This window comes from Catharus ustulatus, chromosome 8 (genome assembly GCF_009819885.2).
Source record: "Catharus ustulatus isolate bCatUst1 chromosome 8, bCatUst1.pri.v2, whole genome shotgun sequence".
Classification (NCBI taxonomy): Eukaryota; Metazoa; Chordata; class Aves; order Passeriformes; family Turdidae; genus Catharus; species Catharus ustulatus.
This window is the reverse complement of record NC_046228.1, coordinates 19,668,728-19,684,860: the sequence shown is the minus strand read 5'-3', so window position 1 is coordinate 19,684,860 and position 16,133 is coordinate 19,668,728. Positions and strand designations below refer to the sequence as shown.

The 16,133-nt window shown below is 41.3% G+C and overlaps 1 protein-coding gene across 5 annotated transcripts in view; it reads left to right on the top strand.

Moving 5' to 3' along the window:
- GBF1 (golgi brefeldin A resistant guanine nucleotide exchange factor 1) overlaps positions 1-16,133 on the top strand; it is a 105,022-nt gene that overhangs the window by 53,209 nt on the left and 35,680 nt on the right. For all 5 annotated transcript variants that reach the window (XM_033066507.1, XM_033066505.2, XM_033066503.2 and 2 more), the window contains exons 4-7: positions 9,556-9,687; positions 14,553-14,671; positions 15,293-15,401; positions 15,763-15,823. In XM_033066507.1, the coding sequence (XP_032922398.1) occupies positions 9,556-9,687; positions 14,553-14,671; positions 15,293-15,401; positions 15,763-15,823 (421 nt within the window). The remainder of the gene's footprint in view (positions 1-9,555; positions 9,688-14,552; positions 14,672-15,292; positions 15,402-15,762; positions 15,824-16,133) is intronic.

Sequence of the window (16,133 nt, the reverse complement as noted above, 5' to 3'; positions counted from 1 at the left end):
CGCTCCGCGAGCGGCGGCGGCGCTTCGCTCGCGGCGGCGGCGCTCCGCTCGCGGCGGCGGCGCTTCGCGAGCGGCGGCGGCGCTTCGCGAGCGGCGGCGGCGCTCCCGCGAGCGGCGGCGGCGCTTCCGCGAGCGGCGGCGGCGCTTCGCGAGCGCCGCTTTCGCTAGCCCCGCCGGCAGGGCTGCCGCCGCCGCCACCAGGCTCGCCGGCCGCCCCCTCCCGTCTGCACCGCCGCCGCGTTTCCTCGCCCTGGCCGGCATTGCAGGCCCCCGCACCGCCGGGCTCCCCCACGCTGCTGACCCCGATTCTGCTGGGCTTCCCCCGCTGCCAGGCAGCCCCACCCGCCGGCCTTCCTGCTTCTGCCATGCTCCCCTGCACTGCTAGCCCCAGTTCTCCCGGGCTCCCCCGCCATGCTGGCCCGGGCTCTGCCGCCCCCCCTGCCCCGCCCTGCTGGCTCAGGCTCTGCCGCCCGCCCCCACACTGCAGGCCCCGCCTCTGCCAGGCTTTCCCACCTCTGCCGGGGCCGGCCGGGCTCCAGCTTGGCTTGGGGCTGCCGCGGGCTCTCACTTCCGTGTTGGCAGCTTTTAGAATTTTGTTAATAGATTAGCCGCCCCGGAATATTAGCCGCACTTCCGGGTTTCCACCAAAATTTTGGTCAAATTGGTGCGGCTTGTATTCGTGAAATTACTGTAGTTCAGGTTGAATAGAAGAATTTGTATAAATCATTACAGCAAGGTACGTTAAACCTTTGAGAGATTTTTGTCATTAAAAGATTGTTTCCTCTTGGGTCATCAGGCTTTTCTTCATTTCATTCTTTGGATTTTGTCTGTCTCACTGATGCATTTTTGATTCTCTGGCAACACAAGAAATGACTTGGCTTGTTTGGGATTTGTTGTTCATCAATTTCCTTTTAATTTTTCCCCTTGGCACTCATGGACTTCCCTTGAGGAAGGGGTAAACAGAATGGAGTAAGATCCAGACATCTAATTGATGATAAAACTGTAATCTTTTTTTCCATCCTCCTAGAAAGAGCAAAGCTTTCCTTTTCACAACATGGTGAATTTGCAATGAGAGCTCTATTCATAGCATGGTAGGCACACAAAGCTGTGGAGAATTACTGTGCTTTAAAATACCAGGGAAGGAGTTTTAATTTCTCCTGGGCTTTTAAATTGCCTACTTAGCTTGGGCCTGGTACCGTGCAAGATGTGTAAAATACCATAGTGAAGCAAGTCCAGTGACTGAATAGGGTTCTGTAGAGTGTCACAATCTAATTGCTCTTTCTTCAACATGTGCCAATTTCTTTTAGAGGGGAAAAAGAGTGCTTAAACTTGACATACATCAAACTTGTTCTGTCAGTAAGATGAGTGGCTAAGTCCATCCTCTGGACTTGGCAGTGTGCAATTCCCCCAGGTTTCATTTAGCCTAGTCTGTCTTGTTAGACTGGCCACGCTCTCTTCCTCGTATTAGGAGGGAACCTTGGGAAACCTGGCTCTAATTCACAACTGCAGCAAGATCAATAACTATCAGCATTTGGTCAAGGGCAGATGAATTTGTCATGGGATGGCTGCTTTTTGATTTGGTTTATTTTGGTTTAGTAATTTCATTTAGAGTTGAGTGTCATTGGCTTGGAGGAGTGCCTGTGGGTTCTGAACTTAAGACCTTGTGCAGGTTCATCACAAAAACTGGCTGTTGTCCTATGCATGGTGATTTTCTGCAAGAATCTTTTGAAACAGTTTAATCTGGTTCTAAACACAAAAAAGTTGAAGCTTGCCTTCATTTCACTTGCCAGTTTTTAACAGGATGGTTTTGTTTTGTTGGAGTTTGTAAGAGTGGACGTTAAGCTTCAGTTACCTGTGAAACCTGTAAGCAGTTTAGCTTACTGAGCTTCAGGCTAAGTAACTTCCACCCATGGGAGAAAAATGCTTCAAGAATGGGTAAAATCTCAAATCAATTTTTGTGGAGGCATTGAGGAGTTCAGTTTTCTGGAGTAGAATTAAGTGCCATTACAATTGGCATTAACAGTTTAGAGCTTGTCTGTTTGTAAAAGCCACAGAACTAGTGGTATATTCCAAACCCTATCAGAGGCTTAGATCAGCTGTATTACCCCATCTCCTTTCGCTCAGAGCAATCAGCCTTCCTGTAAGGGAGATAAAAAAACTATCTAAGCAGTTCTGAATTGGCTTATTTCTATCATATGTAAATAATCTTACTGTGAAATGTGCCAGAAAAATCAAGTGGTGCTCTAATGCTTATCCTCTACTGTGTTGTAGGAGGAAGGGTTTCGTGAAAAGGATCATAGATTAGCATTGAATTTACCCTTATTACTTCACACTGGCAAAAGATTCACTCATGAGAGCAGTTTGGAGATGGGAGGCTTTTACTATATAGTTACTTGATTTTTTGCCTTTCATCAGAATTAGTCATGTCCTTTCAGAGGTGTTCAGGTCACAGGATGGGAGGAAATAGTCTAGGATTTGCTGCAAGGTCTACTCCTGATGACCTTCAACCTTATTGTGCCAAATTACCCCTCAGCTCACTTTAAGAGCTCTTCTTATTTTGAAGCAGTCTTTTGATTACAACCTCTGACCAGTACATGCCATAGCTCAGAAAAAAATTTGTCAAGATGTGATTATGCCCATCTCTGCTGTCTTGTCAGTGCTAAGAAATAAAAACAGAATTAAACAACTTCAATTTTGGAAATAACCTCATATCCAGATATTCACAAGTCATGACTGGTGTTAGAAATTCAAGGTGGAGCAAGTAGTCATGTCTGTACTTTTAAGTCCATCCAAATAGAAACCATGGAAGTTTGTCTCCTGTGGAGTTCCATACTTCTGTTGATGGCATTTGCTTTCCTTGTGATTGAAGTGAGTAGCTTCTTGCAATACCACTCTAGAGCGGAACACTACAGCTGGGTGAAAAGCACTTAAAGTAACAGTGGAGACACAGCTTATAACTAATGACTCACACTTGTGGCATTGTCAGTGCTGTCGCTTCTCTGGTAGATATAAGTAATTCCATAGAAGACAGTATTTTAGTTGAGTTTATGCTGCCTTAACCAAAGGATGTGAAGAGTCAAATGCTCAATATGCATTCTGTCATACTTCCCCAACATAAAAATCTCAGTTCTGAGGGGTGCTTGAGATCTTGGCACTGTGGAACAATCATTTGTTAAAGTCATGTTTAGTGAAAGGGAGATAAACACACGAAGCTGGAGTGTGACAAATGAAAGCATTTGTGCCATTGTAATGAAATTAGGCAAACAGAACAGGCTTGACATCTCTGGGTTCCCCTTGTCAAACTGCATTTGTAATTCCAGCTTTGCATTCATGTGTGGCTGTGAATGGCACTGTTTCCCTCTTGATTTGGTGGGCTGGGGCCCCTGAATGACCACTTTAATTCACAGGGCATTAGCTTTGAAGAGTATATTTTACAGACATCCTTAGAAAAGGATTGCAGTTAATTCACACTTCTCCTTCATCAGCTTCAATATCCTTGATTTTCACTCTGTGTTTGTTTATTGTATGCAAAGCTTTTGATACCATTTATTATAATGAAGTATTGATTTCAGAGGTGCACAAAGCTTGCTTCCACATCCCCATGGTATGTATACTCTGTCATGCAATCTCCACAGTATTTATGTGTTCTAGAAACTGGCTCCTCAGCTTCTCCCTAACGGGCAGAATCCTGTTTTCTTTATCTATTAAAAGCTTAGATTAGGATAAGACAATGATATTTTGGGGAACCCAGTGAGAATATCCAGTGGCTTTTGATGACCTCTTTTTTATGAAGTTTAGTGGACATTGCCATTATTTTCAGAAAGAAGAATTAAAGCTTTCTCTCATAATACTAGCTGCTAAGTCAGACTATATAGGTGGTAATCTGTTCTGCTTTCAGATCAGAAAATACCCACAAATGTGCTACCAATTGCACTGTGTTGCAAGAGCTGGTCTAGAACATATAAGAAAAACAAGATGAAAACAACAACTAAGACCCCCTTGTAAGGGAGAGATGGCAGAGGATTCTTTTCACTTGAAACACTGTCTGTACCAGGTCTGTGTGGAGCAGAACATACTCTCAGGAACAAATGAGTGTGGATCATCTCTAGCATGGCTGTTTTACACTTGTTGCCCAGCATTAACTGGCCGTTATTGATCTGGGGTTAAATGTCAGAGTCAGACTAAATTTACTAGCTGGAAGTCAGAATATGTCTTTTAGTTCAGGTGCAGAGAGGCATGTGTTCCAGCCAGTCTGGAGAATTTTTTTTTGGAGTGAAAAACATGCTTCTCCTCTGTTTATCAGCTGTAGAACTGCTATAGTTGCAATTTTACCAGGGCATCTAGAACCAGTAGGCATATACTGTTCTGTGTCTGTTTCCTAGGGACTCTATGTAAAGCAAATTCAAGATCTGCAGATTTTTAGAGGAAGTTACTGTAATTCTGTTTGCTAAATTTGTTAACTAATAAATTAAACAGCTGATAATCACAGGACTAACTCAAAATAATTTCTCATTTCCCTGCAATTCTGCGTTTTGACCTGGCTGAGATTAAACCAGTACTTATTTCAGCAGTTAAAATGTTAATGAAAATCCAGAAAGTGTGACCATTCCATACTTTTAGATGGTTTTAAAAGGCAAGTACAATTTTGCCCTTTTTCCTTGTAACTTATTCAGTCTGATTTGCTGATCCAGACTGCAAGGGCTTCTCATCCTTTGAGTGAAAAGACAAAATGTTTTGGTGTTTGTTGGGTGAACTGAGAATGGAGTGCGTGTCACGTAGGCCGGAATGGCAGTGTTTGCAGAAAGTGGTTTGGAGGATGACCCAGGAAGCACTTGCTGATACCTCAATTTTCTGTGACATAAACTGATTGAGCCCCAGGGCAAGAGTCCCAAAAAGCTGGATTTCTGCTCTGCTGCAGTGTTACCTTTGTCTTTTTCTCACCTTAAGAAAGAGAAGGTCTGTTTGTTGCACAGATGAGTTTGTAAGCAGGAAACGTAACAGTGCACGCTCAAAGCATTGCTGTTGTGTGAGCTCTGCGCTGGAGAGATGCGTGGGATACGACTGAGACAGCCGTTCTGAAGGCTGCCCGTCAAAGGCCAGCAGCTGCTGCATAAGAGGAGTCCAGGTCATGTGGTGTGGGTTGCAGTTGCCTGTCCTCGGGACAAATGATGTTGAAATAACTTGTCATAAACAATTTTTTCTTGTTCATTTACTCTGATTCGGAACGCATAGCCGATCCTGATAAGAGTCATTCAGGAGTGAAGAGTTGAACTGCCAGAGAAAGCAGCTTATGTGAGCGTTTTAGATCAGGAATGTGCCAACAGTGTGCTAACAATAAGAAAACTCGGCCGAGGGGACCTGCTCCTGCACTTCAGGAGAAAAGGGACGCCAGAGGTCTGATGCAGTTTGTTTGCTGAAGTGCCAGAATGGCTGCATGGGATTGCTGAAATGGGAGTCAGGTGCTTAAATATGAATTAGTTGATTAAATATCATTATAGGCATGTGTGTCTAAGTGCAAATAATCCATAGGAAGAATGAAGGAAAGCACTGTGGTCTCAAAGGAATTGTGTCCTCATTAAAATTGCCATCCTGAAGAGTTGGCTTTTTGATACATTACTTAAGATACTCTTTCCCTTCTGCATTTCCATGCACTGCTTTAGGCTAGCCAAGCATCTGAGTGTTATGTTGATGCTGGTCTCTGCTTTCTTCTCTGAAATTTTGTTGAAAGAACCTGTGTGTAAAGAATGGGAAGTGCTTTCCAGCTGGTCCCCAAAGCCGACCAGGCTCTTCATTTAAGCCTAAGTCATGTTTTAATATAATTTTTCCCTGCCTTTGAGTAGATTTCAAAGGAAGGCTGCTTGAAGGAGTCTCGTTAAATTTTTCTTCTTTGTGGATAGTTATTCAGTTTTTCCTCTTGTAATACCCTTGGCTGAAGTCATGCTTGCAGGTTTGGTGGGTTTTTGGGTGGGTTTTTTGTTTAGTTGTTTTTTTCCCCAGAACTGAAACTGGTTACTTAAGCAGAGAACCATCCTGTATTTTCTTGTTAAACACTGAGAAATTTCTCTTGCTAGAAAATATACTTTGAGAAATATTTGTATAGGCAGTTGTCAATTCTCTCACTGGTTATAGTTACCTCACCTGTAATGCCTGAACCTGAATCTGGCAGAACAAGAACCAGAGTTCAAAATTCAGAGCTACTTTTTTTTTTTGAATATTGTTACAAACATCACGTATGTACTTCCATACATTTAGTATGTACATTATAAAGCTTTTGTTTTGTCAAAGGGAATTATTAAAGTAATAAATTATTTTGCTGCATTTTCTGAGGTTCCTAGATATTTTCAGGAAAGTACAGGATTGCTGTCACAGTTAGGTGATGGCAAGACTTCTGTAGTCTCTCTTTTGTGAAATTTTAACTCGTTGGGCACAATTCCCTCTAAAGACTACGGTCCCCCCCTTACCGAAGAATTGTGAAAAGAATGCTATTCACTTCCTACTGTTCTGTGCTCTAGATCAAACCTGAGCTGTAGAGGAAAAGCTGGCATGGAGTGCACCTTGCACTTGTAGCTATTGATCCAAAAGGGCTGGCAGGTTTGTTCTGGACACTGCCACCTTTGGTGTACAAGGCTAAGAAAACCTCTTTAGAAAAGAGCTGCTGAACTAACATCATCCTCAACAGGATGGAGTTAAAAGAAGAGGATATGTGTTTGATTTACTGTCTTGTTTGCAAAATTGTCACTGTATTAAAAACCCAGTAGCTTTAGTAGGTAGGTGGATTTAAAAATCCAGGTTCCTTTAGTGACACTTTCAGATTTTGCACCTTCTTTAGCCCATGAAAGTAATCTGTTTCAAGACAGGATACAGCAAGAACAGCTACAGTATGAGTGTTTTTCTGTGCTCCCAAACTTCACATTGAAACAAGGCACCAGTACCAAGATTAATTTCTGCCTTGAAAAGGGAGCTGGTGACCCTTGTGAGTCCTGAATGCTTACAAATGCTTCTGGTAAGAAGAACTCATTAAGCGAATACTCCTCAGGTACGAGCAATGGCATTGGTGTTTTACTGACATTTAGATCTTTCAGACAGAAGTCCTTTAGTGGGTAAGTCCTGCACAAAAAATACTTTTTTGATTTATTTTTTTTTATACCACAGTCAACTACCTAGTCAGCATAAACCATCAGTTTCAGAGAGCTTAAGGTAAAGTGCTTTGTTACTGTAAAGTCTGAAATCTCTGAGTATTAGGGAAACTGGCCAAAGTTGCTGTACAATCAACAATATGTGCCTAAGTTTAATCCTAATTATGACAAACTGTTTTGTGATCTTCAGGTAAATTATGAATTTCAGTTAGACTGCAAGGAAATTTGATCTTTAACAGCATTAAGATTTACAGTTCTAATTGAAAGGAAAAACCTGATATTCCCTCTGCTCTTATAAAGAAAATACCTATTTCTTGTCAAAAAAGATGTATTAATGGAGAGTGTAGTACCCTATGCATCCTCTGCTACCAAGTGTGTCTTCATCATCTCATTCTACTGTGCAGTGATGTATGTCTGCTTAAGTCCCGTTTTTCTTACTAATGAAGTGCAGCTTTTTCATCGTGATACTCACTGATTTGAATGAGTCTGGAGGAATTGACAGGATTATAGTCAGGTCTGTAGAAAGGATCAGTTTTGGGAAAGAAGAATTTGAGTTTTGATCCCTAGTAATCTGTATTTAATGCTGCCCAAGTGCTTGTAACCAGTTAAGTGTTCTATAAAGCACACGTAAATATGTATTAATGTAAGTATGTCTTATGATCATCTGGATTTCCATGTGCTATTGAGAGGTGACACAATTGTAATGTTACACCAGCATATTATCTGACAAACTGGGAGAGTTGTTCTTAAGCCAAAAAGGTTGAATCATCATGTTCCTTTTAACCCCTCACAAGTTACTGGTGTTGGCCTTATTTGAGCTGGTGGCTGAAACATAAGGGGTGGTGTAATGATTCACAAAGTCCCCTTCTAATTGCACTTTTGCTTTAGTTAACAGCATTTTGATGTTCTTCTCTGTGCTCTTAACTTCAAAAACATAAACCCCTGTATAGTTTTTCCTCCTTTGCTTCCTTGCCAGAATTTAACACAGTTGACAAGTTAGCGAACTTTCTGACAGACTTTTTTGCTTTGATACTTAAGGCTTCTCAGCAGGAGCTGTGATAAAATGGTATTTCACTTAACTCAGAATAAGGGGTTTGTTTTATTTCCCCCAGCAAAATAATTGAATTATGTTGGTAGATAGAAAAACAGCAGCTTTTCTAAGGATTCAGGAATTGCAGTCTTTTTTTTTTAACCCTGCCTCAAAGAAGCTCATATGACAGAAAAGTTCAATATTTATTTATTTGATTAAGGGTATAAATACCAGTGATCCTGTGACACTATTAGCCGTTAGACTTGTTAACTTTTTATTAGGAATAAAAAGTAGATTTCAGCAAGTTGAGCCAAGTGTTGTACTTAAATATTTCTGATCTCAAAATTATTCAGGTTACTTTTAATGCATTCTTCTGTGCCTGTGTAGTGGCTGTGTTGTGGTTGCCTTCACCTGCTTTTTAATACTTTTTCTCCTAAATCCCCCTCAGGGCTTCTCTTTTCTTGATTCCTTCTGTTTTATTTGGTTGGGTTTGGTTTTTGTTTTGGTTTGGGTCTTTTGTTTGTTTTTCTTGGTCAATTTCCCTAGTTCTAGTTATTCTCTTCTGTATTTCTTTTCCATTCCCTAAGCATCCCTTGATCATCTTGGAAAGTTCAGGAAGCTTGTTAGTTGTTTTTTCTCCAGCTCAATAGCTCAGTGCCTTCTTGTACTGCAGCTTTAGAGGGGATCCTTGCTGGCCAAAACAGCAAGTAGAGAAGAGTGCCCTTTATAATTGTTTGGTTGAGAGGCTTATACAGTTACTTTGAGAGCAAGACAGAAGAGTTTTAAAGTTAGGTTTTCCTGTCTTCACCAAGCAAACATTTAGTGTTGCAGAAATGCAGTTTGTATTCAGGCAAAGAGCTGCAAGAGATCCAATGAACCTGGTTGTACATTTGTACTCTGCATGTGATTAGCACAGGGTTTTATCTGTAGTAGGATGTTACGGGGGGGCAGAAGGTGGGACAGGGTCTATATAGCTCATGGGTTCACACAATTCCAAGAGTAATAGGAAAATGCAACTAAATCTGCTAGTGAGTTAAAGCATAAATTTAGCCAGCAGTGGCCTCTGTGGTGTTTACAGAATGTTTCTGCAATCAGATTTAAGAAGGCTATTATAAGATTTAGCCTTTTAGAAAGCTGTTTTGAAGATTGCAAGGAAATGAACTTTATGAAGCATTGCTTTTAAAATATGTACATATTTTACATATGTGTGTGTTCGTGTGTGTGTGTGTGTGTGTGTAAAAGCAACCCTGACCTTCCCACCAGCCTTCTGAAACAAACCTAGAGCAGCCTTTTTTTCTCTGAGATGAGATTTGCTGTATATTCTTAAAGAGAAAATGAATCCTAATGAATCAAATCTAACTGTCTTTTAAAAATCTTTTTATTTTACAGAGCTATCTGAAATTGAACCTAATGTCTTTCTTCGGCCTTTTCTGGAAGTAATCCGTTCTGAAGACACTACAGGCCCCATAACTGGGTTGGCACTCACCTCTGTGAATAAGTTCCTCTCATATGCACTAATAGGTATGTTATGTGACTTTGTGGGATTTACCAAAATGCCAGCCAAATGAATCTCTGTGAGCTGTGTCTTTGGCCAGGATACATGCTTGCAGTCTTACTGTGGAGATTGGGGAAATAAGAAAATTGTCATTAACACTGGGGAAATCAGCATCTGCAGTTTGTTAATATCTTACTGGCTGATCTTTCATGGTGCTATAGCAGTTTCTGGAGACAGAGCCAAAGCCTCTGGTCTGCCCTGGCTGCTGTGTGTGCTTAGAGCCTGCTGCAGGACTGTGCTGGTCACCAGCTGCTTTTTAATGCCCTCCAAGCAAAAGGGCCGGGGAGGGAAGAATACCAGCTCGGATTACACTGTTGTAACATGTAGAAACAGTAGGATTTATTTAGTTTTGTGGACTAATATTTCTGCTCTAGAGTGAGGGTGATTTTTTTGCCCGGTCCCAGACCTTGTTTAGTGGTGTGCCAGTACTCTTCACTTTCGACAGTTGTCGTGGTAGAGACTGTATTGCTACTACCTAAACTTTCAGATTTGCACATTCTCCTTTGTATCTGTGAAAGACTAATAACGTGCATGTGGTCAGTTCCCGTGGCTCGGCTGGCTTGTAACTCATCAGCTGGCTTTCTGTCTGCCATCAGTGTGTCATCCCGTTGTTAGTGGTACTCGATTTTTCTCTGTAAGTTCTGTTAGTACTTTGTGATCATACCTGTGTGAATTCCAAAACCTGTTATCTGTGTGTGTTTATACAAAGTCTCACTTGACGAAAATAATTTTAACAGTCTTCCTACCCCTGAGTTTAGATTTCTCAGTTCTTTTTCTCCTTTGCATTGTAAGGGAACACTTTGAAATTGTGGTACTGTTGTTTTAAATATTTAGTTTTTTGGAGGTAGCATGAAGGCAGTTAGAGAAAGAGAGGACTTTGTGTTGGTGCAAATCACTTTTGTGGGAAAGACACAAAACAAAAATGAGCAAAAATAAAGACTTGCAGAAAAAAAGATGGAAGACTTTAGTTAGTGGGTAGTATTTGATATAATTAAGTGGCAAAAAATATAACCAGAGTGATGCAATAATGGCATAAGTTCCTAGGATAATAAAGCAATCTTAAAAAACAAACCTGTAAAGCGTGTCCCCCTGAAGGATTAAGCAATAAGGCAAAATATGTGACTTTCAGCGTTACAGTGAGAGGTGGACTCTTCTTCTGGGCTTTTATGATCTGTATCACGTGTCCAGGCAAATGTCTGTGCAGGCAACTGACTGCAAATGCTTGATTTGAGGCAGAAACAGGAAAAAATGGGGTTAAGAATTTGTAGCCTTTCTCTAGCTACTTGTTGTTTAGAATATTAATTGGGTTACTCCAACAAGAGTGCATCCCTGTTGGTGATTGTATGTCTTTGTAGTAGATGCTGGAAGACTCTCTACCTGGCCTTTTTTCTGGGGCAGAACCTGTAATCTAAGACCTTCGTTGTTGCTTCAGGTGACATTCAGAGCAGCCTTGTCCTTTGTGCTGCTCCAGATACCAGTCAGGCTGGGATTAGTGGAGCTGGCTGAACATCTGGCTAGGCTGTGTTGTTAAATGAAAGCTTTTTGGTATTATAATTTCTTTTTGTAATACGAGACTAAAGGTGGTCTGAAGACTATTTGCCTAGACATAGGAAATGCTTAAAACTATTCTTCATGTACAAATCTGTTTCAAACTATACAGAGCAAGAGAGAAGGATGCTGGCATACCATGGTAGGGAAATTGCAGTGTGGCAGATACTTACAGTGTGTTTTGGGGCTGCATAATGACAGGTGAAGCCAGCACTTTTTTAGAAGGTAACATTAGCTTTCTCTGTTCTGTGAGTTTTGCTCTACACACTGGGTTGAAAACCAGGGTGCAATGAAAGGACCAAACTCTTCTGATAAATATCTTTGTTTAAAATGGCTTTCCCATTTCCAAAGTGTTTAATTGTTAATCCTTGTGCCGTCTCATTGTTTTTTTTTATTTTGTCACATGTCAGAAGGTGGTTATCTGTCTCCTTTTTAGGGCAGTATTGCTGAGGGATATGTTTTAAAACCAGTTAGAAAATAATAATTCTTAAGTAGAGTTTAAGACTTCTGATCTCTAGTAGTTGAAATTGCAAATTCAGTAATGGTATAGTGTGCCATTACAACTTGGTTAGATAAAATTACTTGATATCCACCATGTGTGTGTTTTAGCAGGAATAGTTAGCCTTACAGCAATTATCCTCTGCTCTAAGTACTTCTTCAAGAGTTTTAGTTGATAAATTACACAATAGCTTCTAAAGTACTAGAAAACTGTGTGGCAATACTAAACTCCCATTGATTTTTATCCCTCAGTTAGTTATTTCCTTGCTCAGCAGTTTTCCAGTAGCTAGTGAGCTGTCAGCCTACTGGATGAGCTCAAACCTTAGCTGTAGGACTAGTTGCTAAATTTCAGAATTGGGTTTTTCTGTATTTCCCTCAGAAAAAGTATGTGCTCTTTTTATTGTCCACAGCAGCTTCCAGCTCCATCTCTAAAGTTAGCTTTCCCTGATGTTCCTGAAAACTATGTAGCTGTAAGTAACTGTTGCTCAGCTTCCAGTGAGAGGACTTGCTGTTTTAAGAGTTCAAAGCTTGTTCTCCTATCTGCCTTTCCTTTTAGTTCCATTAAAGGTGTTACTGAGCAGGCTTCTGGCTTTCCTGAATTCCCTCTGGTTTAGAACCTGGATTTTCTGATTTCTGTTTGTTCTTTTGCCCACCTGTTGTAAGACTGCACCTGGTATGAAATGTGTTTATTTAGATGGGGTGTCTAGATCTTTGCATTGTAGATGGCAATGCTCAAACTATTGTGCTCACTCAAACTTCTTGTTAGTGATTCTGAGCAGGCATCGATACATCTTTCCGTACTGTTTTCTCACAAGGGAACAAAGATTTTTTTCTGTGTCTTGTTTCTGCAAAGTAGAAGTATCTGTGCTTTTAATTGAACTCAAGAGGCTTTATAAATTGACCTGAATTTGTAGTGCTGTTCCAGGGAGCCAGAACTGAAGCAGTCAGGCGTGATGTGTGTTGGGAGAGAGGTGTTGAAGGTAGGGGCTTGAACAGCGAAGCAGTACTCATGGATCTGTTAAAGAAGCATGTGCACAACTTGCATGCATTTCCTTTCACACAGACTATTTATCCCAACTACGATTAAATATATCCCTAAGACTAGAGTAACTCACATCTACTGGAAAAGGTGACAGTGAAGTGGATCTGTCCTGCTTGTGGGAGCCTTTTCTGCAACAAGTTGCTTTTTTGGCTTGATTCCCACTGGGCTACTTTCCACTGTGGTTATTGAGGTTGGTTAACAGTAATGCTAATGTAGGTGCTGGCATTGTGACACCACTGGTCTTTGCCTAATTTAATTAAGACAATTCAGAATGACCTGCATCACTATTGGTGAGACACCAACCTATGGCTGATTCTGTTGCCTCTGGTAGAAGTGTAGTAGCTGCTCACTGGGTTATAAGCCATTATTGAAGGTATACGGAGGACTACTTTAGACAGCCAGGCCTCTTACCTAATGCTTCCCCATATCAGTTTTGTATCCTGTTGCATGCTGCTGCTAAACTAGAAAAAAGTGACCAACTGGTTTTACAACAGCCTTCTTGATAATTCAGTGAAGTTTGCCTGGAAAACTAGGGAGGAACTTGATCTAAACTATGCAAGATTTCTCTGTGTGTGTGTGTGTGTTTGTGTGTGTGTGTGTTCCTGTGCAGATTTATGCAATTCTGAACTACACTGATGCCATTTCAGTTTTATGCAACTGTGAGAAATTTCCTATCCTGCAACCACTCAGGATAAGAGTGTGGTAGAGGCTGCTGTCTCTGGACCACAAAAAGGGCAGCATTCTTTCATACCAAGGGCTTATAGCCCTTCCTAGATGTGAACATTACTGGAGTCAAAGAGGGAATCTGCAAAGCTTCTCTTCAAAGCATACAAGGTCTTACTTGGTTCCTCTGTCAACATCATTCTTGCTGGAGTTCAAGAGGCCTCATTGCCAATTAATGAGGTATTAAGCAATGTTTAGGTTGTCTCCTTTCTTTCCTAATGACTGTTTAGGTAGAAGGGTATCAAGATTCTTGCCCAGTGCCATATTGTCTAAGTGAGAATGAAATCAAAGCCAGAGGCAGCTTTTCTGAAGCCACTGTAATGTAGCACGAGATACAGTTACTAGCAACAATCTCATCCTAAACATTCTCAACTGCACCATTGTTTGTAGCTGCAGAAGACTGAAATGGAGAGAAGGAGCCTTGATGAATGATTGGAGTGTGAGGCCTGCAACTCTGATATCTAAACTGTGATTGTGTCTGTCTGCTGTTTTCTCTGGGGAAAGCTACTGGTCTGTTCCTTCCCAGCTCTTGTTCCTTGAGAAGGATGTAGAACAAGAGACAATTTTTGCTTCTCAATTGAGTGGAACCTGTTTGGCATTTTCTTCTCATGAGAGTAAATTTAGGTTCCGTGTGTTTAAGAACTGTTTTTTCTTTATTCCCAAGGAGGCACTGAATGCATTTAACATTTAATAGCTGATTGTGCTATATTGTAGGGAACAGGATACAGTCTTAGAAGTTAACCTCTAAAACACAGAGAACTGGTAACAATGGAATTTTAATTATTTTCTTTGTGAAGTTATATCTTTTTATAAGTAGATTCTTGATATATCTTTCTGAAAGCTTCCAATTATAAAGCCTTTCTGTTAGTGGGAGGTGAGTCATGTTCCTGTCGGGTCAACTCACTGCAAGTCACATAGATTGAGGAAGGTCACACACTATCTCCATGTAGATGTCTCTCCACAGAGGTGGTAGACTGTAGATGGCTGTTCCCTGACACGTATTTTTATTCTGTTATTCAGATCCCAGCCATGAGGGCACAGCAGAGGGGATGGAGAACATGGCAGATGCTGTCACTCACGCTCGATTTGTGGGCACAGATCATGCGAGCGATGAGGTTGTCTTGATGAAAATCCTACAGGTAAGGAGAGAAATGGTAATTACCATAATGGTTGCTGCCTGTTGTGGAACATATCCTGTTACATAGAGATGAAGAGGAGGGAACAATGTTTTGATTCTGTAGGAGCTTAGTGATAGACTTTATTTTTAAACAGATGGCCCATATACCCGTGGTAAAAGCTTTTCCAATTGAAAATAGTTGAAAGCTTAAATTAAATGATTTTAAAATTATGAACTTGATAATGTGATAGTGCTGATAATCCTACCTTGTGCATGGTCTGTGTTGAGGGGTTGAATTAAGAATATGGAACTCTCAAACTTGTTTTTGAGAAAAATTCTTTGTGGAGACAAAACTATGGATTGTATACCTCTTTGGTCTGTGTACTTCTGAGCAGATATCTAGTTCCTGAATTTAAATATTGGGTAGCATACAGTGTATTGAGCCTCGTTTAGAAGTGGGTCACGAGATCATTCTTGTCTCTTAATTGGCTTTTTGAGCACAGCGTTCAGTTTGAAATGACTCCAGGAGAAGCCTCCTTAGGTTTTCTACTCATGGCAGTCTTTCTTGAGGAAACCAGCCTCCTCTTGGGAATGCATGCAGGTATCACTGCAGTGTGGTACATATGGGTGCTGTTCTTTGCAGGTGTTGAGGACGCTGCTGCTCACCCCCGTGGGAGCCCACCTCACCAATGAATCGGTGTGTGAGATCATGCAGTCCTGCTTCCGCATATGCTTCGAAATGAGGCTCAGCGGTAGGTTTGTTCGTACTTCTGCCCTTAAGAAATAGATCAGGTTTCCTCAGCATTAACTAGTTCTGTTGTAGAGCATGCATCCGTGGAAAGCTGCTGAGCTTTATATTATTGTGTCTTTCTACAACTTCATGGAAAATGTGTTGGGTGTTCGCTGTGCAAGTTTGGACTGCTCTTTTCCCCAGCTGAGTAGCGCCACCGTGTGATGCCGTGACCGTTTGCAGTAACGCGGGGTTGGAGCTGGTTTTAATAAATTTGCCGTAATCTCTGTAAACAAGACTCGGAGGGGAGTCTGCTTGAAGAAGCCTCTTGATAATATCACACTGAGTAATGACACCTGTGTTATTTGTTTTTGTCTTCGCAGAGTTATTGAGAAAATCTGCAGAGCACACTCTGGTCGACATGGTGCAGCTGCTCTTCACAAGGTAAACCTGCTTGTGTTTGCCTCAGCATTGCCGAGATGGCCCTCTAAGGACAGAAAGATTCCACACTTCCACTTAAGGGCCCTCAGAAAAATCATCCAAAATGGTCATTATTTAGAAGTGGAAGGGGATGAAGGATTTGGCACTTTTCTCTAGGGCTGACCCTGTCAAGACTGCAGGGAGACAGAGGTAGGGAAGGTTGCCTGGTTTAAGGTGTCCTTTGAGGAGAGATGGACAGCCAAGTAATGAAGAGCTTTAGGATAGAGAACCAGTTTCAGGACAGAGAATGCAAACTTCACTGAAAAAAACGTGC